Source organism: Agelaius tricolor, unplaced genomic scaffold (assembly GCF_023055355.1).
Source record: "Agelaius tricolor isolate 1412-34295 unplaced genomic scaffold, bAgeTri1.0.p SCAF_29, whole genome shotgun sequence".
NCBI classification, from domain to species: domain Eukaryota; kingdom Metazoa; phylum Chordata; class Aves; order Passeriformes; family Icteridae; genus Agelaius; species Agelaius tricolor.
This window is the reverse complement of record NW_027269289.1, coordinates 7,534,502-7,557,045: the sequence shown is the minus strand read 5'-3', so window position 1 is coordinate 7,557,045 and position 22,544 is coordinate 7,534,502. Positions and strand designations below refer to the sequence as shown.

General features: G+C 46.9%; 1 protein-coding gene across 5 annotated transcripts in view; it reads left to right on the top strand.

Annotated features, from left to right (window-relative positions):
• Positions 1-504: 504 nt before the first annotated feature.
• DRD2 (dopamine receptor D2) overlaps positions 505-22,544 on the top strand; it is a 30,976-nt gene continuing 8,936 nt past the window's right edge. Inside the window, exons 1-3 of one of the 5 annotated variants that reach the window (XM_071449558.1) lie at positions 505-645; positions 1,175-1,297; positions 20,183-20,511. In XM_071449558.1, the coding sequence (XP_071305659.1) occupies positions 20,239-20,511 (273 nt within the window). In that variant the 5' untranslated portion in view covers positions 505-645; positions 1,175-1,297; positions 20,183-20,238. The other 4 variants (XM_071449559.1, XM_071449560.1, XM_071449561.1 and 1 more) reach the window with 4 other exon arrangements.

Genomic DNA, 22,544 nt, shown 5'->3' with positions numbered 1-22,544 from the left:
GAATCCCTGGCAGAGCATCCCTGACCGAACGTTCCTGACCGAGCATTCCTGAGCGAGCATCCCGGGCCGACCATCTCTGAGCGAGCAGAGAATCCCTGGCAGAGCATCCCGGGCCGAGAATCCCTGACCTAACATCCCGGATCGAGCATCTCGGGCAGAGAATCCCTGGCAGAGCATCCCTGACCGAACATTCCTAACCGAGCATTCCTGAGTGAGCATCCCTGACCGAACATCCCTGGGCAGAGCATCCCCGGCCGAGCATCCCTGGCAGAGAATCCCTGGCAGAGAATCTCTGACCGAGCATCCCTGGCAGAGAATCCCTGACCGAGCATCCCTGGCAGAGAATCCCTGACCGAGCATCCCTGGCAGAGAATCTCTGACCGAGCATCCCTGACCGAGCATCCCCGGCCGAGCACTCCCGGCGCTCAGCCGGGAGCTCAGCGCGGGGCAGGGCAGCCCTCGGGGAAGGGCCGCTCCCCCCGAGGGGTTCCTGGGGGTGGGTCCCCATCTCGCTCCTCTCTCCGGGGCCGCGCTGGGGGCGGCCGAGCCCCTCCAGCCCCCCCGGCCCCGGCCCCGCGCTCCGCCCGGCGCTGTCCCGGAGCCGGGGCCGCATCCCCGGGGCTGGAGCCGCCCATCCCCGCCGGGGTGAGTCCGTGGGATTCGGGGGAGGAAACTTCGCCCCCTCCCCTCCCCTTCCCTCCCCTCCCCGCAGCAGCGGCAGCGGCAGCGGCGGGCGAGGCAGAGGGGGAAGCGCTGCGGGAATTCGCATCCCGCGGCCGGAGAAGGGAGCCCGAGTGGAAACAGGTTGTTGGGATCTGTCCGTGGGAGGAAGGGGCGGCTCTGCTCAGCCGCTAGCCAAGCCTGGGCTCCGGGAGATGGAGCCGGAGCTGCTGCCTCGCCAGCCGGCCGTGTGCTGAAGGGGATGGACAGCGAATTGCTGCGGGGGAGCCTGGCCCCGGGGAGCTGAGGCGCTTCCCAGGGGGCTGAGGAGCTTCCCAGGGGGCTGAGGAGCTTCCCAGAGAGCTGAGACGCTTCCCGAGCTCCCGAAGTTCCAGCAGTGCCCAGCCCGGGTTACCCACGGCGAGTTCCACCCGCCCCGCTCCCGGCTGGCAGGGGTCAGGCAGGTGATTGCCTTTCTTTTTGCTCCTCTGCTTTTTGTGTGAATGCTGAACAGCGAGAAATCTGCCTGAAAGCCTGGGAGAGCTTGGGAAAAGCCACGGTGGAGAGTTGTGGTGTTTTGGATTTATTTGGCACAAAGTACTCACACCTCTGCTCGAGGGATTCGTATGGCTTGAAGGTAAGAGATTGGTGTTGTGCTTTTCTTCCAGAAACGGAGATGTCGTGAATATCCTGGTGAGGGAACACAGACAGCAGTGGCTGCTGTGATCACCACTGCCTAGAGATGTAAATAAAGACAGGAGAAAAAGGAAAATATTTGTCATTACACCAAAAGGATCCATTAAGCTGCTCCCTTCCGCGAGACAAGAGGCGAGAGCGGGTTTTCAAACTGGAATTCAGGCTGTCTCATTTCTCCATCTAAACCATTCACTGCAAAGCAACAAACAATTGTTATTGTATGCTAAAGAGGCATTTGGAGTTGCTGAGAAGCTCGGCTCGGTTTTAGAAGTTTGATGTTTAACGTTGCTCTCACGCAGACACAATGGAGAGAGAGTGACAGGGAGAAGTGGAGGAGGAGGATGTGTGCAGAGGATATAATGTGGGTACATTCCAGCTCCCCAAGGAACAAGAGTGTTCAGTCAGATTATTTGAGGGAAAACACTCTTTTTTCCTCTTGCCACACTCATTCTTTTATATCTGGTAAGGCAGAACTGGCATCCTGTCAGACTTCGTGCTCAGCACCAGTCCTGACGCAGAACAATCCTCCCCAGTGGAGAACAGGGGATCTGCCACCCTTTCCTGAAGAACCCCTGGAAGGGAACCCCTCAGAAATTCTTCCCTGAATGCTGCAAGCAGATTTTGTGTTTACAATCACCTTTGTCTCGACCTTAATTCTTTTTTTTCCATTCCCCCCAGTTCTAAGTTCCATCCAGCCTTTTGAAACCAGTGCAAAGTGTGGCTTTAGGGCAGGGAACCAAACTCCAGGCTGGCGCTGGGTCCTGCTCAGCCCTGGAGTATTTTTGGTCCAAGCTGTTGCCTGTGGGTTGTTTCTACCCCAGATCACGCTTCCCCACTCTGTAATTCTCAAGTCTCTCTCCCATCCCAGCTTTCCCACATGCCAGACGTGGAGCTGCACAGCTCCCAGCATGTGTGTGGAGCATGAATCACTGCTGCTCGAGTGGAGCTCCAAACTGAAAAGGAAAACAGCCTGGTTTGTTTTATAAATAAGCAGGTTATGGCAGGGCTGGTCAGATGGGTTACACACGCTAAACAGCGTGGGCTGGGTCTCCTACGTGCTCAGGCTTTCGTGGCGTTATTGTTCTTTACACACACTGTGGTATTAAAAACTCCAAGCCCTGGTTTTTATCTCTTTTGAAGTAATTGCTTGTAGTAATCTAGGAAAAAAACTCTTGGCAATATTTCTGACTCCATCAAGGAAAGACTGCTGTAGTTCTTGTTATTCCCCCCCTTAACTTCTATTCCATGCTGCAGAAATTCTGTTACGTTCAAGGCTTCCTTCCTTACTTCTGAACAGAGTTTTGTAAAAGAGTTTTCTACTGATTTATGAACCCCAGTGTAAAATCTGCTGTGCTTTCCACACTTCCACCTAACTTCCATGGGCACACACACACACTGTGTGTGGAAATGAGCTTCACTGCCACACTGGAGAAGAAGATGTGCAAGCTTCAGGCTTTAGAGAGAAGCCTGTGACCCCCCAAAAGCGAGGAGCAGTCAGTGTGGGTATATTTAAGAGCTCCTTCCCTGTGAGATTCTGCCCCTGTGTCACTGCTACCCTGCAGGAAAGGCTTGGCCGGGGTCTGGGTGGGACCAGGGGCCACACAGTGTCCCCCGTGCCCATCCTGACACTGCTCCCACACCCCAAATCACCCTGAGCTGAGGGGGATCCCCCCTGAGCCTGCCTGGCCGTGAGGATTGAGCGATTTGTGCCCACAGAGGGGTCAGCAGAGGCACAGGTGACCCCTCTGTGCCCCTGTGCCAGGCAGGAGGACATGGGGTGCCCTTGGTGTGCTCAGCTCTGCTCAGGAGCCACCCCTGCCTGGCAGGGACACAGCTCTGCCCTCCTGGCACCTCATGGATGTACCTGGCATTGTCCCCTGCCCTGCCCTGGCTGCCCCAGGCTGCTCCAGGCTGCAGGGACCGGGCAGGGTTCACAGCAGGGACACAGCTCTGCCCTCCTGGCACCTCATGGGTGGGCCTGGCATTGTCCCCTGCCCTGCCCTGGCTGCCCCAGGCTGCTCCAGGCTGCAGGGACCGGGCAGGGTTCACAGCAGGGACACAGCTCTGCCCTCCTGGCACCTCATGGGTGCACCTGGCATTGTCCCCTGCCCTGCCCAGGCTGCTCAGGCATGGCCACACTTCACATTTCACACTTCACAGGGGCATAAATAAACCCACGGAGATGCCTGGGGAAAGGTAATCACGGAGTCACCTGAATAAACCCTCTGCAGCCTCTGCTGGGCATCCTCCTGCTTTTGGAGCTCCTTTCCTTTATCCCAAATCTCTCTGTAGCCTCGGCTGTTCGGGCGTGCCAGGGTCTGCAGGCACTCAGGGGCTGATCAACGCACACAAAAATACAAATACTGGATCCTGCTCTCTGCCCCAGGCTGCTCCAGGCTGCAGGGACCAGGCAGGGTTCACAGCAGGGACAAACCTGCTGGGAAATGCATCTGCAGCACAGAAAAATCTCACTGGGCAGCTCAGGGCAGGCACTGGGCAGCTCAGGGCAGGCAGGACCTGCGACAGAGCTGTTCCCCCTCTGTGGCACAGGCCTGGCGCAAAAAGGGCCATTCCCTGGGTGTTCTCCTCCTCAATCCCATCCTTTGCTCTAATTCAGCAAATCTCCACCCTCCCTGCTCTGGGTACTTCAGCTCTGGAGCTGCAGGTGAAGCTGATGGAACCAGGAATATCCTGAGCTGGGAGGGACCCACAAGGTTCGTTCTGTAGCAATCACCAGACACAAATTCCCTAAAACAGCAGCCAAAAAAAAAAACCCAACAAACCCTTTGGAAAACATTCATCTTCAAGGTTTGGTAGCTCTCCGGCTATGAAGAGGATGGGTTTGGCTCACACCCCTCACAATCCTTTCAGGATAACTCGTTTTCAATTTCACCCTCTGTGCACAAATTCCTCGTGAGCACGGAGGAAATCTGGGACTCGGCTTTGGAATTCCCACGTGCCCAGAGCTGACATTCCCTGCCAGGAGGTGCAGGACAGCGAACACTGGGCTGGGAGCCCTGGCACTGGTGTCTGGGTGCAGAACGTTCCCAAGTGCTGGGGACCCCGGGGAATTGCAATTCCGGGGGAGAGAAGTCCACAGATTGTTAATGAATGCACAGCAAGCAGTTGGGTGATGGGGGAGTGTTTGCAGAAACATCACAAACATTTCTCCATTCTCACACTCCTGCCCAGGCAAAGGCAGAATCGGATAAAAAGATCCCAGACTGGTGGAACTTCTGCCTCCCAGGGGTATTTTTCTAAGGCTAAGAGAAAATACAGTGGGCTGAAGGTTAAAATGTATTGAGGCTTGGAATATAGGTTTGGAAAGCTTTGTCTGGGATCAAACTTTGCTGCCTTTGACAAACAAAAACTTTGAGCAGCTCCTGAGGAGCAGGGACACTGAGCAGTGAGTGCCAGGCTCCTGAGATCCTTTGGGGAAGAGGGAGGCAATTGTTTAAGTCCTGTCAGATGCATCATCCCCTGTGCTGTTACAAAACCAACCTATATTCAATCTGAAGTGATTGCTAATAACTATTAACTCCTCTCCCAATTGTTCTGCTTCAATCATGTTTTCTCTCGCTGTCCTTCACCTGGGTATTTTTAGCATTGTAATTTTTTTTTTCTTTTTTTTTTTTTTTGGAGATGTGACTGTGTGTTCAGTTGCTGCTTCTCTGTACATCCCTCCCAATTATCCCGGTGGGTATTTTTCTCTCAACCCCCCAGAATGGGTTTATTTCTGGTTTACTCTTCCCTGTTGGTTTCCATGTGGTTATGTGGGAGGCTGCACTTTCTTTATCAAAGCAGAGAGCCATGATTAGTCCATTCAGAAAATGTAAATGCAGCTTTATGTGTTCTGGAGCGCTGGGGAGAGGGAGAGGCTGCAAGGAGCAATAAAAGCTGGGATAACAGAGCACAGCACGGGCCCTGCAGGGAGCTCAGGCATGGCCACACTTCACAGGGGCATAAATAAACCCACGGAGCTGCCTGGGGAAAGGTAATCACGGAGTCACCTGAATAAAACCCTCTGCAGCCTCTGCTGGGCATCCTCCTGCTTTAATTTATCCCAAATCTCTCTGCAGCCTCGGCTGTTCGGGCGTGCCAGGGTCTGCAGGCACTCAGGGGCTGATCAACGCACACAAAAATACAAATACTGGATCCTACTCTCTGCCCCAGGCTGGGGATGGATCAGCAAAATCAAGGCCATTGAGAGTGCTCTGTGCAATCTGCAGCTCCAGGGAGAGAAATGAACCCTTCAGCAGCAGCTCAGGTTTTTCAATCAGCTCCCCTGAATGCTGCAGCTGACACACTCCAGCAGAGAACTTAGAGCTATTACCTCAAATATGGCACCTTGCAAATTACTTGTCTAAACCCCCTCCTATTTTGATATCTCAGGCAATCTGGAGCTCCAGCAAATTAAGATTCTCTGCAACAAGCACTCTCTGACCCCCAGCCCCTTTGTATCTGCTTATTTCAAGCTTCTGCATATTTGTATGACAGCCGAGAAAAATGTGATTGTCTCTGGGATTACTGGAGTCTGGAATTAGGTGTCCAGCACTTGATCTGTTTCCTCTGAACACCTTTTAGTCCCGGCCTTGTCTCCATCCCTGGAGGCCACCCCAGAGAGGGGCCAGGACACCTCCAGCCTCCTGCTCTCCCTGAGACGTCCCCACGCAGATCTGGGAGGTGAATTTCAGTCACCCGGCTTTGAAAAGCCACAATTATGAAGAACTTGCTAATTTCAAATCCCTTAAAAATAGAAACACCCCCCCACATTCACATACATATTGTTGAACAGGAAGAATCACTCATGTCCCAGTACATGAATCATTCATCATCCCCATGAGGTTATGGATGCTCTAAAAATGTGTTTGTGAGTACTAAAATGGGGATTATAATAAATACTACAGGAATATTTCAGCCCACCGTGTCCAGGCATGTGTAAAGCTCCTTATTTGCACTTTGATGGCAAAACTGTAAGAATTAGAGGGAGTCTAACAAGGGGGTCAAAAAGTCAACATCAGAATTTCCATGTGAGTGGAGTCCCACACGTTGGTTTATTTTTATTTGTAAAGCAGGCTGTGATCCATGCCTGGGGCCTGTGCTGTAAAACAGGAGCTAATTAAAGCATGACAGTTATTATTATAAAGAACTCCCATTATTATTATTATTGTTATTGTTATTATTATTTTGAAATGGCACATCAGGCACCAGTGAGATCCAGGCTGCTGCTCATCTCTCCTCTCTAGAAAACCAGACTGAAAGAGGAGCCTTTCCCTCAAGTTCAGCAATAGGGTGCAGAGCAGGATTTGATATTTCCAAGGGTAGCACTGAGGGAACAGGTCAGGGGATCCCTGGCCCTGGGTTTGTTTCCTGAGAGTGAATTCCAGCCCATTTGGCCACAGCAGCTCCCACCCTCAGGGATTCCCACCCAGGGATTTCTCCAGGGCTCCCTCCTGTCCTTACAATAAAACCAAGTGGACACTCAGCTTGCTAAGGTGAAAAAGAGAGAGTTTAATTTCTGATTCTAACATTTACAGATTTCCAAAAGTGACAGTGGGTTGGAGGGTGACAGTGCCACCTCTCCAATGACACTGCACAAACCAACAGCCCATCCAATTTCTCCTCCTCCATAAAAGAATGCAAAACAAGGAGTTATTTACAGAAAGAATGTCAACATCAGAAGGCTTAGGAAAAATTACCATGCCCTGGTGTGGTGGTGTGTGAGGGTCTCCAGGACAAGATGAGCATCTTGACTCCATGTTTCAGAAGGCTGATTTATTATTTTATGATATATATTATATTAAAGATGCTATACTAAAACTATACTAAAGAAAGAGAAAGGAGACATCAGAAAGCTGGAAAGGAATGAAAAATAAAATCTTGTGACTGACCAGAGAGTCCAACACAGCTGTGCCATGATTGGTCATTAATTAAAACCAATTCACACGAAACCAATCAAAGTTGCACCTGTTGGTGAACAACCTCCAAACCACATTCCAAGCAATCAGATAATTATTGTTTCCATTTTGTTTCTGAGGCCTCTCAGCTTCTCAGGAGGAAAATCCTGGCAAAAGGATTTTAATAAAACATCGTGGGGACACCCTGGTCCCCAGCCATGCTCTCTGGAGCCCAGCCTGCATTTATGTGAGAGGTTCCCCTAATGAAAGCAGAAATCCATGTGCAGGAACCCAATTCTGTGGGAGGATGTTTGTCTACGTGTGATGTCTGGTGCTCTGTACTTCCCTCTGTCATCCTTTCCAAGTGTTATTTTTATTTATCTCAAGATTTATATTTTTTTGTCTCTCTCGGCGTGAAGGAAGAATCAATTAGGAAATCACAACCCTAATGGAAAATGACAAGGATGGATGATAACAATAACAATAACATTAACATTAATAACATTAATAATAATAATAATAATAATAATAATAATAATAATAATAATAATAATAATAATAATAATAATAATAATGTCCAATTTCTTTGGGTCTACACTTTGAAATTTAATTTTTATGACTGAATTTCTGATTCAGGAGGCCTCAGAATCACAACCATCAAAATTTAGCTTAAGGGGATCGTTTGTAGAGAGAATAACACATGTTAGAAAAAAATTAATGAAAAAAAGAATAACAGGCAGAGCAATTACCAAAGAGGGAGCTCAATAACTTGCACCTGTCCATCAGCTTGCAGTGCTCCCATAAAAATATGATATTGAATGGGTCAGGTGGGACAAGACAGTGACCGCTACGAGTGGGAATGATTGCTGGTGCCAGGGAAAAAACAAAGCCACAGGTGCCTGAACTGTAACAGAGAATATTTATTGCAGGATGACCAAGAGCAGTGTCTGCAGGAGGCTTTTCTTGGGGTTCTGTGCCTGTTTCACCCTCAGCGAGTTGGGCACCTCTCTTCAGATTATGATTTTAGTCCCTGCACCCTGTGATTTTTATTTGCTGATGAATTAAACAGTCCTGGCTTTAGTCCTGCCCGAACTTGCACAATAACTGGCACCGAGCACCTTAATTAAAAACATTACAGCTCCTTGTAATGCTTCATCTGAAAGGAAATCTGCTCCCTGCCAAGCAGGGGAAAATATTCATGGCTTTGTGGAGCCCTGCTAATGACTTTGTGGATTAAAGGGAAATGCAAATCATGTGCAATTCACTGTCCCAGCCCCTGGATTTAGGAATTGGGTTCATAACGGATGGAGTGTGCACTTCCCAGCAGGCTGGAAACTTTGCTGACTGTGCAAAAGTCAAATAAAATTCAGGAGAGCAGCAGCTGAGCATGTGCAGTGATCCCAGGGACAGAGAGAGAGAAATTCCTCCAATCAGCCAAAAAATGCAGCACTGAAGGTTCACGTTTTTTCCCCTGGCTGGGGATTTGTCAGTGATGCTCCCAACAAGTTTTGTGGAATATGGGAAGAAAATGTTTGTCTGTCCAAAGTGGTTTTTTGGGTATGATCAGCCCAAAACCATGAAGTGAGCGAGGGATGCTCTGTCAGGAGGTTGGAGACACCTGGAAAGTCCAATTTGTTCTTGGGCTGTGCTCCACACCTGAGCTGTGGCTCCACTGCAGCACCTCAGGGTGTTTGCCTGAATTTTAGTGAGGTTTCAATGGGAGAAGTTCAGTTTGGTGGCTCCTGCTGGTGAAAACAAGAGAAAAACTTGAACCGCTTTTGTAACAGGCAAAAGGCAAAATAGCCACGATTTCACCTGAAAATAGCCATGATTTCACATTGAAAATAACCATGATTTCACCTGGAAAATAGCCATGATTTCACAGTGAAATAGCCATGATTTCACCTGGAAAATAGCCATGATTTCACCTTGAAATAGCCATGATTTCACATTGAAAATAACCATGATTTCACATTGAAAATAGCCATGATTTCACATTGAAAATAACCATGATTTCACCTGGAAAATAGCCATGATTTCACCTTGAAAATAACCATGATTTCACAGTGAAAATAACCATGACTTCACCTGGAAAATAGTCACGATTTCACCTTAAAATAGTAATGATTTCACCTTCAAATAGCCACAATTTGACCTCCAAAATAGCCATGATTTCATCTGAAAATAGTCACAATTTCACCTTGAAAATAGTCACAATTTCACCTGGAAAACAGGTGGTACCACACCTGAGATGGAAGCAAAATCCTTCCACTACCAGCATTCACTAAACATGAGAGAATTTAAAATGTGCTGTGGGACCCCTCTGCTCCTGGGAAGCTGGATTGACCAGGAAAAGATTTCCAAAGGCCAGGCAGGGAAAAATATTCCCCCAAAATGCACAGAAACACCCCCAGGGCGCCCAGCTGAGCATCTTTCTTAGGGAACCTGAACACCCTGCCTGGGAGCGATGATTTTCCCAAAAATGTGAGTTTTGTGGCGAAAAAAAGGAGCAGCAAAGACGAGAATCGGTGGCTCTGCTGGTGGGGCAAGCCGAGCAGAGAGGGGACACGATGATGCAGCAGCAGCAGCAGGGTGGGGAGACACGGCAGGGAGGGATGAAGAATTGCAGATATCAAAGGGAATGAACCTTTCTGTGCGTCTGGGGAAGGTCAGAGCAAGGAGGGCAGGCAAACACTTGTGCTGGAGAGGCCCCAGGGCAGAGCAGGAGCTCCCCAGGAGAACAGATGCTGCTTCCCAGAGCTGCTGATCCAGCGCAATTCCTGCACGGCTCAGCGCCCACAGCAGCTGGGAAAGGACGGATCCAGAGGGAGAGGTGGCTCCTCCTTGTGAAAAACGCCAATCAGTTGGTTTGCAAATGGTAAAAGTTTAATAGTAATAAAACGGTTATAAAAATAGCAATGTAATTAGAGGGAATAATAATTTGGACAGTTAGGATTGGGACAATACAAGACAATAAAAACAAAGAGTTAGGGACAGTCTGGGTACCTCTTTCTGGGCAAAATAGGCCTGAAAAAGGACCCATGTTAACAGAGGATTAACCCTTAAAAACAACAGCCTGTTGCATATTCATACACCTCATCCATGATGCAGAAATTCCATTCAAACACAGGATTCTGGCTGGGCAGTGTCAGCTTCTTCCTCTGAATCCTGACAGCTCTTCAGGGCTGAGCAAGGGAGGCAGAAGTTCATTTCTTCTGATAAGGGAGCAATAAATTCCATTTCTCTGAAAGATTCAGGTGTCCTGTGGCTGCTATCTCAGTGTGAGTACCTCATTCCTCTCTTTAGAAAAAAATCTTACACAGCATAGCTTCTATTGTAACATTATAAACCTAAAACTATATACAACCTAAAACTTATAACCTAATAATACCTAATAACCTTATAACCTTGTAACATGAACTTAAACATTAACTTATAATCTAACGTTATAACCTAAAACTGTATTTAACACACTACTTAAGAAAATTAATACAGCATCACTTTCTAACATAGTACACATAATATTCATTTTAATATTATATATATATATATATATATATATACATATTATTCACTTAATATTTGCAAAAAGCCAATAATAAAATACACATTTTTCACCTCCTCCTCTCCTTTTGCCTGCAGAGATGACAGAGGTGGGTGCTGGAAGTCAGGATTTGAATAGCTGAGCTGGTGTAGCCCAGGGATGAAATGATTAAGGATCATTAGGATTTGAAATTTGAGGAGAGCTGGATGGAGCAATGCTGGGAGCCTTCCCTCTGAGATGGGAGCTGGCTCTGCTCCTTGGCCACGAGGGACAGGCAATAATTAATTGTGTTTTCTTGGGGTTTTAAAGGCAGGGAGGAGGCACTTGGAGCAAGGGCTGTGCTGATTGACACATCCCCATCAAGCTGCTGCATGGGACTGGGGGCAAATCTTAGTCATGGATGGTTTGGGGCAAACTCCCAGAAATCTGAGGAGAAGAGGAGGGGAGGGAAAGGGGAGACAAAGAGCTGTGCTCTGGAACTCGCTGCTTTTGGCAAACATTTCTGCAAACAAGCTCAGGGGGAGGAGTGGCAATGCAAAGAGCAGATGTTCAACGAGTGCTCCCTGACATAAGTGGAGGGCAAATATTTGATGGCTTCAATCTGAATTATTATTATTTACTTTTAATAAAGTGTGGCTGAAGGACTCGAGAGCTCGCAGTGTCCCTGTGCCAGGTGCTGCATAAACAGGGGAAGCAAAAAGGGTTTATTCAGCCAAGGAATTAACACAACCTATTTCTGCAATTAAATTGTTTTACACTTCAAATGCCAAGTACCAAAATGTGAACATTAGACAGACAAAAACAAATACTGGAAAAAAAATACCCCTTAAATATTTGCCACGTTTTTTTGCCAGCAAGTGCTTTGCCAACACTTAAAGAAAGTATTTTGTTCAAATTTCAGCCACTTTTGTACATAACTAAGGGGGGTGGGAAGTGAAGAGATTCAACCTTTCCAATTCCTCAAAATTAATACAATTGGCTGTGTGACTGATCAAGAGTTATTTGCAGACATTGGTGGATGATCTCAAACACAGCACAGATTCTAGAGGAACACAGATCCCCAGCATTCATGAAGCTGGGAATTTATTAGATTAGTCAGAGGCTCAGATCTCGTCAGAGAGATTTGGCATTAGGATACAGATAAAGGAATTATGAGCAGAAAAAAAGAGCTTTTGTGGAGAACAGGATGTTGGGTCTATAGCAATGCAATGTTTAATAAGAACCAATATCTTGCAGGCTGAAGAGCTGCCTCTGACAGAGACCATCCCTATGTGAGAGCACAGGGGAGGAATAAATCCTTCCCTTTAGCCACTGAAAATCGAGCTGTGCCCAGTATTTCTGGCTGCATGTCCAAAGCTGAAAGCACAGAGTCAGAAATGGTTTTAAAAAAGCCTTTTCTGCCCATCCTCTCCACCCAGCTGAGAAGGGCTCAAGTGGGCTGTGTCTGGAGCAACTCCAGCTTGAGAAATTCATCTGCCAAATGTTGCAGAGATCAAAGCTTGCCCTGCACCCACAGATTCTTAAACAGCAGCAGGAGCCCAAGGCTCTGCAGGCAGGCAGGACCCAAAGCTCTCCAGAATTCCAGGTGGGCAGGGGCAGTGCTGGGCTTTTCTGGGAGGAGATGGTGGCTGGAGGGAGCTATTTATACCCCCAAATGGTCCTAAAATGATTATTTCATGACAAAAACCCCAAAGCAAAGAACACGAGCCAATCCACTAGGACCTCTCCTTGCTGAAGTTTAACATTTTGGAGTGAGAAAATGTTAAAATTGGAGGATTTCTGATAAAAGCATATTTGGCTGCAAGCCTTGAACGAAGGCGAGGCCTTAATCTTTAATTTTAAAGACTCCTTTGAAAATGGAACCTGCTCTTTATTAGCAGAAGGACAGGTTAAAGGAAGGTACAGGAGCATTCCTCCCCCTCTAGGGAAGATATCCCTGAATTCTTCCCTTCCATGAGGACTTGCTAAGAAACCTGGAAGGATGAGATGTTCAGAGGGCCTGAAAGCAGCAGGCAGTGAATCCCCAGAGAAACTGAGCCTCAGGACATCCTTCTGCAGGGCTCCACCCTGATGTGTGCCAGCATTTCAGCAGGGAGGGCAGAGCACAGTCCTGGGGAAGGTTCTGCTCCATCACAGGCGTGAAGGACACATGTTCTGGGATGAAACCTCTTCCCTTTCCTTCCTGCAATACAAATTCAGGCAAAAAATTCCATAGGGAAAGAGGGACGCTCGAAGGAGCAGCACCACGGATGGAGAAGTGAGAAATCTGCCTTAAAACCAGGGCTCAGCCTGGAAATTCTGGAGCCACCGGGCGCTGGGATTGTCCTCTCCAGAGGCAGGAAACCCTCGCTGTGCTCCAGAGGAGGCTCCTGGGGGTCTCTGCTGCCTGGGAGGGGGTGAATCACAGCCTGGAATGGGTGCAGGGAGCTCTGAGCAATGTGATTGTGATCATCGGGGCTGGGAACAGAAAGCGCCGCGGTGGCATCAGCAAGGGTGGGTGACTCAGAGGCCGTGGTGGCAGCAGGGTGGTGTCACCCACAGGGCCCTCTCAGAGCTCTGCTGAGCACGAGGCAACGCTGGCACCGGGTGATCAGGGGGACTCTGAGCACCTTCCAGCAGGAGCACCCAGTTAGGGATTGTCATGGGCGGCATTTTCCAGCAAGAGCACCCAATCAAGTATTATCTGTGGTATTTTCAGCGTCCCCCGTGGCAGGAAGGAAGTGATGAATCTGACTCCATGTTCTTAGAAGGCTAATTTATTATGATATGATATGATATGATATGATATGATATGATATGATATGATATTTGTATTGTATTACATTACATTGTATTATATTATATATATATCACATTATATCACATTATATTATATTACATTATATTACATTACATCATATCATATCATATCATATCATATCATATCATATCATATCATATCATATCATATCATATCAAAGAATGCTATACTAAACTATACTAAAGAGTACAGAAAGGATACACACAGAAGGCTAGAAGATAAAAATGAAAAACTCCTGAGTCCTGACACAGCTTGGCACTGATTGGTCATTAAGTCAAAACAATTCACCTGTTGGATAAACAATCTCCAAACCACATTCCAAAGCAGCAAAACACAGGAGAAGCAAATGAGATAATTACTGTTTTCCTTTTCCTCTGAGGCAGCTCAGCTCCCCAGGAGAAGACTCCTGGGCAAAGAGAAAATGTGATGGTGACAATTATGCAGAACCAGGAATGTTTCTGAATCAGAAGTGAGCAATAGCTGCAATCAACACACCCTTGATATCCTGGATAGCAAAGGATCAGGGGAACAGGGAGCCAGGAGAGAGGCAGAGGAGGAAGATTTTCCAGAGGCTTTTGGAAGGAGCTGATGGCAGAACTGTTGGCTTGATCGACATAAAGGCTGCAGTGTTGAAATTAGAATTCAGCCCCCTGAAAACCCAGCCTGGGCAGGATTTTTGTAGGAACAGGTCTCCAAGAGCTCATAGGACCTGGCTTGAGGAGATCCCTGTGCCAGATTTTTGTCTCTAATTCTGCCCCTGTGTGTGCAGAGGCGCCCAAACCTCCTGCTCATGAGCGGTTCCTGCAGACAGGGAGGGCAGGGGCAGGGTGGAAAGCAGAGCTGTGCCTCCCCCAAGCCGTGCTCAGAAGCACTCAGGTGTAATTACTGCCAGGCCTCAGTCACGGCTGCCACCTCCCCTGTCACCTCCCTGCTGCATTTGCATCAGCCACAGGGTGCCTGGGGGAGCTGTGTTTATTTAGAGCCACCAGGACCGTGCTGGGTCACCCTGTGCCAGCTGCTCCTGAGGAGCCCAGGGCAGGGCTTGGGCATTTTCAGCAGCATCAGCAGAGCTCTCAGGTCAAGGCAGGATTTACAATGTTTGCCTCATTCCTGGCCTCTCCTCCTCCTCCTCAGAGCCTGCAGAGCTGCCCCCTGAGCAGAAATGAGTAGGAAAAGGTTCTCACTCCGTGCCTGCTGCTCCACACCTTCCCTGCTCTCCAGGGAACCACGACCAGGAATCCACAGCAATTCTGGGCTTGCATGCAAAAGAAAAAACAGTGAAACTACTGCAGAAGATACCTGTTTTCCCTCTCCACAAAACCCCTGAACAGGGAAACAAAGCAGCTCCTCAAGCACATTTTCCCCCTTCCCTTTTCTTCCACTTTCTCTGTGCTCCAAAGAAATGCTGCTTTTTCATTCGACTGGAATATTTTTGTCGCATTCTCAGCGAACACCTTGAGGACAGAAATGATGTCAGTTTGACAGCTTCCCATGGCCCATTGATTCCAGAATTCCAGAGCAAAGTGACAACATCCAGGGAGGCAGTGTTCTGTGCAAATTCCACTTAGACATTGATTTCTGTGCCAGATCTTTGGAGAGGTTCTGCCTGGCAGTGATGGGCAGCTCTGGGCAGAAAAATTAGCAGGAAATTTTAACCTGGCAACACCTGCAGGCCCAAATGCCTTGGGGACAGCAGGTGGGGCCTGTTCTGAGTGGGACAGGGCCCTTGGGGATGCTCTAGAATTAGAATTAGAATTCATGGCTTTGGCTGCTCTTTCCCTCTTGGGTGCACCCTGAGTTAGGGCCCAAAATAATTTCTGGAGTCTAGAGAAAAGCTTGGGCCCTGAAATCTCACCCTGAGCTCCAGATTTCACCTTAAATGGGCCATGTCTGGAGTCCAGAGAAAAGTTGGGCCCTGAAATCTCACCCTGAGCTCCAGATTTTATCTTAAATGGGCCATGACTGAGGCAAAATCACAGAGGGTTCCATGCAGGAGCAAGGGCTGGCTGCACTTCTGGTCCATGGCCCCAAACCTTTCCCAGGATCAGCTCTGCCAGGGTTTTATTCCTGGAAGGGTTTGCAAGCAGGGTGAAAACCAAAAGGAGAGTTGCACCTTTGCTGTTTCTGAGAGGAAAAAGGTTCCAGAAGCTGCCAGAGACACAAAGGGTTCTTCTGGGCTGTGAACACCCCACATTTACCCTCTCGTGCTCTTTGCCACAATCCTGGTTAGAGGATCCATCACGAGGAGCCTTGGGGAAATAATGGCACAGCAAATGAACATTTTTCAGTTTGATCTCTGGAAAAGCAGGGGGAGCTGCCAGCAGAGGAGGGCAAAGCCCTGGCTCTGCACTGCAGCCCCTTCCTGGCTGCCTTGTCCCTGTGAATTCCAGCAGATTCCCCCTGCTCTAACACAAACACACAGGACTCACGATTTCTTTAGCAGAAAAGCTGAATCTTTATCATATATCTTATATTTTTATAGGGATATCAGAAGGCACTGTGGTAAATCAAATTGACTATTGATTTTTTTGCTACTTAATTTATTGGTTAGAAAATGTCTGTGTGTGTGTGTGTTAAGACTTTTTCTTTACTTACGTGTTCACATAATTTTTTTTTTTTTTGCAGATTCTTACGGGAAAGACTTTTTGTTTTTAGAGGTGTGAATGGTTTTCTTACTAGAATAGACTGTTGTGTTAACTGGGTTTTATTTTCATTATCCTTTTACATGGGAACTTACCAACTAGCTGCTAGCTCAGCCAGAGTAGCAGGGCTTAAACTGTATTTTAAAACTGTATTTTAAAAATAACTGTATAACTGTATTTAAAAAAATTAAAAAATTTATATCAAAATAAAAATTAATTATAAATAATAATTATAAATAATATAATAAAATAATTATTATAATTATATTTAAAAAAGCCTTTCAGAAGGCTTTTTTTGGTATGGTATTATTGAGATGTCCCACCCTCCAGCTGCTGGAGAGCTGCTTGCAGGGGTGTTTTTCTGGAGCAGGGAGGATGATGAGGATGAGGAGCAGCAGGTGCTGCTGCACTGCTGCCATCAAACACGAGGCTGCAACCTTGCAGCCCTGTCCTGCCCTTGACCCTGCAGCTAATCCATGGCTGGATCAGCTCAGCCACCCTGGAAAGCTCTGGGGTGGGAATTAGAGTGGCTTTCTGCCCTTAATTCTAAATAAGGGAATTTGTTCCTTTCTGGGCTCTTTCTCCCCCAAACCAAGGCTCTGTTTTATCTCTGTGCAGGAACTTCAACCAGGCCAGAGCCAGGTGCTGTTTGTGCCTTTCCCCTGTGGTTTTTGATCCCTTTTCCCCAGAAAAGTGCAGCTTTTGGATAGGGCAGGGAAAAGCCCTCCCTCTCCCCGCCAGCTCTTTAAGTGCTTCTTTCTTTATTTCTTCTTTCTTTCCTCTTGCTGAGGAACTGTCAGCACTAAAATCAAAATTGCTCCTCAAAGCAGGACTGAGAGACTCACAAACCTCCCTAATGGCCACCAAGAATGCTGCCAGCTCTGGGGCTGGGGATGGGAAAAGAACGTTCATTTTAGCACTGAAAACTCAACTGAAAGTTCTTTTTAGCACTGAAAACTCAAACTTTCCAAAGCTGGGGATTAACCGAATTGTCCATGTAACTGTAGTTTGTGCCACAAGGATGTGTGCTGGATACAGCCTTTAATTGTGTGATCACACAGTTTTAATTTCTAGGTTTTGGTGTTTAAGTTTCCCTATTCCATGCAAAATATTTGGAACTTTTCTTCTCTTTCATTCTCCCAAATTAAAACTTTATTCTTTAATAGAAACACCGAATCTTTTCCTTTGTACAATATTCAAACATGAACTTTCCCCATGGTGCATATAAAGGCAAAAATTATTACTGTGAAAATAGTTCTATTTAAAGAAAAAAAAAAAACCTCTTGAGGATATAGAGAAGGAAATGAAAGGAAATGTTGATTTCTTATCCAGGGATTTTTACACGCTCCCTAAGCACCATTGAGGAAATTCCTGATGAATGGACATGAGATGAGCTATAAATGCCTCCTCCAATCCAGCAGGGAGCTGGAACAGCCTGGCAAGGGCTGGGATTGCTGAGCCCATCTCCATCTGTGGCCTTTCCTTTTCAAAGCCAATTTTCTTCCTGCACTCAGAGCTCAGCAAAACCAGCCCAGGCCCAAGTGGCTGATCCTGCCCATCTCCAACCCTTTTACACCTCAAGGACACTTCTCCATGCCCCTGCTTTTTTTAAAATAATTTTTTTTTTGTCCCACCCTGCATTTTCTGCATGGTTCTGCCTCCTCGAGATAGTTTTGCATTATGAAAGGGCAACAGGAGAGGAGAAAAAACTGTTGCTGTATTTAGCATTGATTTTTCCCCTTCACTCTGAGTCACAGAAGCTAACATTTAATTAATTTCTGACACTTTGACAGCTCCTAAGAAGACATTTGTAGAGCTATCAAGTGCTGCTGATAGCACTGTCAGACAGACACTTTTTGAATTATCAGCTATTAAGGACCCATATGCAACAAATTTCCAAGGATTATTATCCAAATTGTTCTCTGAATGAGAAAAGCACACAAAAGCTCAGTGAAACATAAAGAAACCATTGTTCCCAGGTGAATTTGATATTTGCAAATGTTTTGCTATTTTGATCACTTACGTGGTTTAATAAATCGAAGTCACTTTGTCTTTTTATTAAGGAAATTAAGTGGCCTTGGTTTGGGGTGTCTGAGAGCAGGGCCAGACCTCCCAGTGTGGTCTTGGTGGAGATGCAGCTTGGGAAACGTGGAATATTTGGTCAAACCTGGAATATCTGATCCTTCCCTCAAATGGAATATTTGATCCTTCCCTCAAACATGGAATATTTGATCCTTCCCTTAAACATGAATATTTTATCCTTCCATTAAACATGGAATATTTGATCCTTCCCTTAAACATAAATATTTAATCCTTCCATTAAACATGGAATTTTTGGTTCTTCCATTTAAACGTGGAATATTTGATCCTTCCATTAAACACGGAATATTTGATCCTTCCACCAAACGTGGAATATTTGACCATTCCATCAAATGGAATATTTGATCCTTCTACTAAACATGGAATATTTGATCCTTCTACTAAACATGGAATATTTGATCCTTCCACCAAACATGGAATATTTGACTCTTCCCTCAAATGGAATATTTGACCTTTCCCTCAAACATGGAATATTTGATCCTTCCATTAAACATGGAATATTTGGTCCTTTGGAATTTAGGGGTTTTTCTTCCCCATTGTTTCTTTCATCTCTCAGTGTTTAATTTCATTTCTCAGCAAACCTACAGTTTATCTGTAAAATCAAATCTCTTTTTCCCTTCATCAATCAGTGGAATCCTTCCCATTGTTTCTTTTCTCTCCCAGTGCTGGTTTTACCCACCAGCAGGCCCACAGCTGGTTTGGAAAGACAAATCCACCATTCCTCTCACCAGGAAATCGTGTTCCCAGTGCCAGGAGCTGCTGAGGGCTGTGGGGTGGCAGCAGTGCTGTCCCCACCGTGTCCCCTTCACTGTCACCTCACTGGGGCAATGGCAGAGGCAGCACAGCCCAGCCCTGGCTGCAAAAGCTGCTGCTGTCAACTTCCATCATTGTCACTATTCAGGGTTTAAAATTTATTTATTTCACTGCTGGAGGAAAAAAAAAAAAAATATATATATAAGGAAAAGAAAAAAGAAAAAAAAAAAAAAAAAAAAAAGAAAGGAATACAGCCCAAAGCCCCACGAAGCACATGGAGAATAAACAAAGTGGGTCATGGCACTTGTGCCCTGAACTGTGCACACCTTACAGGGAGCAGGGAATGGCAGGGACAGAACAGCCCAGGCACTCTGAGCCAGCTGTAACACAGAGGAGCTGCCACAGAAACCTGGGGCTGAGCTGGAAATAAAAACCAACTTCTGCAACCCCTGCCTGGGCCAGCAGCTCTGCATCCATCCCATCTCCAGCCAAACCTTTCACCAGGGTGGGGAGGACAGGCTCCAGGGAATTCACAGAATCACAGAATGACCAGGTTGGAAAAGACCTCAAAGTTCATCAAATCCAACCTCAACACCTCATCTAAACCCTGGCACCCAGTGCCACGTCCAGGCTTTGTTAAACACACCTAGGGATGGTGACTCCACCATTCCCATTCCCTGGGAATTCCCAAAATTCCCAAAATTCCCAGAATCACAGAATGACCGGGTTGCAAGAGACCTTCAAGACTGAGTCCAACCCAGCCCCAACACCTCATCTAAACCCTGGCACCCAGTGCCACATCCAGGCTTTGTTAAACACACCCAGGGATGGTGACTCCACCACCTCTCTGGTCCCAGGGAATTCCCAAAATTCCCAGAATTCACAGAATCACAGAATCACTGGGTTGGAAGAGACCTTCAAGACTGAGTCCAACCCAGCCCCAACACCTCATCCAAACCCTGGCACCCAGAGCTTTGTTAAACACCCCCAGGGATGGTGACTCCACCACCTCCCCGGGCAGACCATGAGCGAGGCAGCAAAACCTGATTTCTTTCTTTTTCCATTTTCATTTTTCCCCCACTGCCCCAAGGGCCTGTCCAACACCTGTGTGGCAGGGTGGAGCTGGCAGCTGGCACTCGGGGCCCCATGGATCCCCTCAACCTCTCGTGGTACGACGGGGACAGGAACTGGAGCAGGGCCCTGAACGCCTCGGAGGCGGCGCAGAAGCCGCACTACAACTACTACGCCGTGCTGCTGGCCCTCCTCATCTTCATCATCGTCTTTGGCAACGTCCTGGTGTGCATGGCAGTGTCCAGGGAGAGGGCCCTGCAGACCACCACCAACTACCTGATCGTCAGCCTGGCCGTGGCGGACCTGCTGGTGGCCACGCTCTGCATGCCCTGGGTGGTCTACATGGAGGTAAGGGCACCCAACAGGCCTGAGGGACGATGGGGAGGGTGCAGCAGCCTGGAAATCGGCCTCCTGAATTCCCCACAAGTGATTTTCATGCCCTAAATACAGGATTTTTTGTTCCCTGAAGTGCAGGTTTTTCATTCCCAAACTTGCATTTTTTTCCATTCCTGAAATTGTAGCTTCTTCATTCCCGAAATTGCATTTTTTCCATTCCTTAAATTGTAGCTTTTTCATTCCCGAAATTGCATTTTTTTCCATTCCTGAAACCGTAGCTTTTTCATTCCCGAAATTGCATTTTTTTCCATTCCTGAAACCGTAGCTTCTTCATTCCCTAAATTGCATTTTTTTCCATTCCTGAAATTGTAGCTTTTTCATTCCCCAAAATTCCTTTTTTTAACTGTTCCTGAAGTTGTAGCTTTCTCATCCCCAAAACTGCCAATTTTTTTTTCCCAGGAGAAAATGAGATGAGAGAGCAGGTAGCTTATAACCCCACTGCTGCTCAGAGCGCTAAATGACAGCCCAATGGCACCAGAAATTGGGGGTCAAGAGGGAAAGAATCCCAATTTTGTGTTCAAAACTCCACCATGGGTATCACACTGAAACCACAGGAAATTTGTGGAGGTGGAAGGGACCCACAAGGATCATTGAATCCAGCAATCAAAAAAAAAAACCAAAAAACCAAAACAAAACAAACAAACAAACAAACAAACAAACAAACAAACCAAAAAACCCCAACAACAACAAAAAAATAGCAATCAAGGCCCTGTTTCTGAAGGGCGGCTGGAGGGCAATTGTGGAAGTGGAAGCAGGATGGGAATCCACAGTTTTATGTCCCAATATAGGGGAAAAAAAAAATCACTTTTCACAGCTCAAACCACACTGAGTTTCCAGGCACTCACCCATGGGAGGGATGATAACACAGGGAGGAGAGCAGGGCAAGGAGGGATCATCAATGCATCAATGAGCCCAGTGAGTCCTGATGCAAAGGAAAACAAAGCCAGCGATGTGGCACGGGCTGAGGGAGGGCACAGTGCTAATTATCACTGCGTTAATGATTGTTTTCGTGGCACTGCAGAAGCTCATTAAGTGGCCACGGGCTGGCGAAGGCAGGCTCTGCCTCTGGGGCTCCATCTCCTTCTCTTCTGCTCCTTCCTATTCCACCAATCTGAAGCAGAGGCTGCTGCTGGGAGAAGCTCCTGCTCCCTCAGGTCCAGCCACAAGAACCTCTCAGACCCTTTTTAATTTTCAGGGAGAAAAATAAAGCACAAATGATGCAAAATTCTCTCCCTTACCTGGGCTCACATGCAGGGGATGGTCAGGAACCACAGCTGCCTGCATCTACCAGCTGGGACAGTTTCCTCCAGGTTTTGTGAGACAAACTTGGCCTAAAACTCAAAATCAAAATGAAACACTTGAAAAAACCCCAGCCTTGGTGCACACAGATCTTTTCCCCCCAAATTTTGGAGGTTTCTCCAGCACAAATGAAAACACCAAGAGAAAGAACTGCTGCAGTTCCCAGCTTCCCCCAAACCATGCCCGCAGGAAATCGGTTTCACAGAGGTTTGGATCTGGCTGGAAACCTTTGCCTTTGGGCAAATTCTCCTCAAAGTTCTTGATGTAACTGTCTCTTAAGTGCTTTTTTAATCACTGAGTATTCATCTGTCACTCAGGCTTCAATGCAGTCATTCTCCCTTCTTTATGCTGCCTATGGTTATGTATATCAGAGCAGAAATAACTGAAGAATAGATATCTTATTCATTCTATTTTCAAATGCAGTAGGGCTCTATTTTTGTTAGAGGGAAATATACTTTTTTTTCATCACATGTCAAACACAGCAGTCCGAATAATTGCTATTAAACTTAATTGGCAAAGTTCAGCTTCAACAGCAAGAGAAGTGAAGAGAAAAAAGGCTACTGGTGCCTGGAAGTGTTATCATTAGTTCTTTGTCTTTAGCACTTCCTGTGGAGTGTTAAAGGCTTTTCACTCTGAATCAAACTCATTTTGTTCACCAAAAATAAAAAAGATAAAGGTGAGGAATG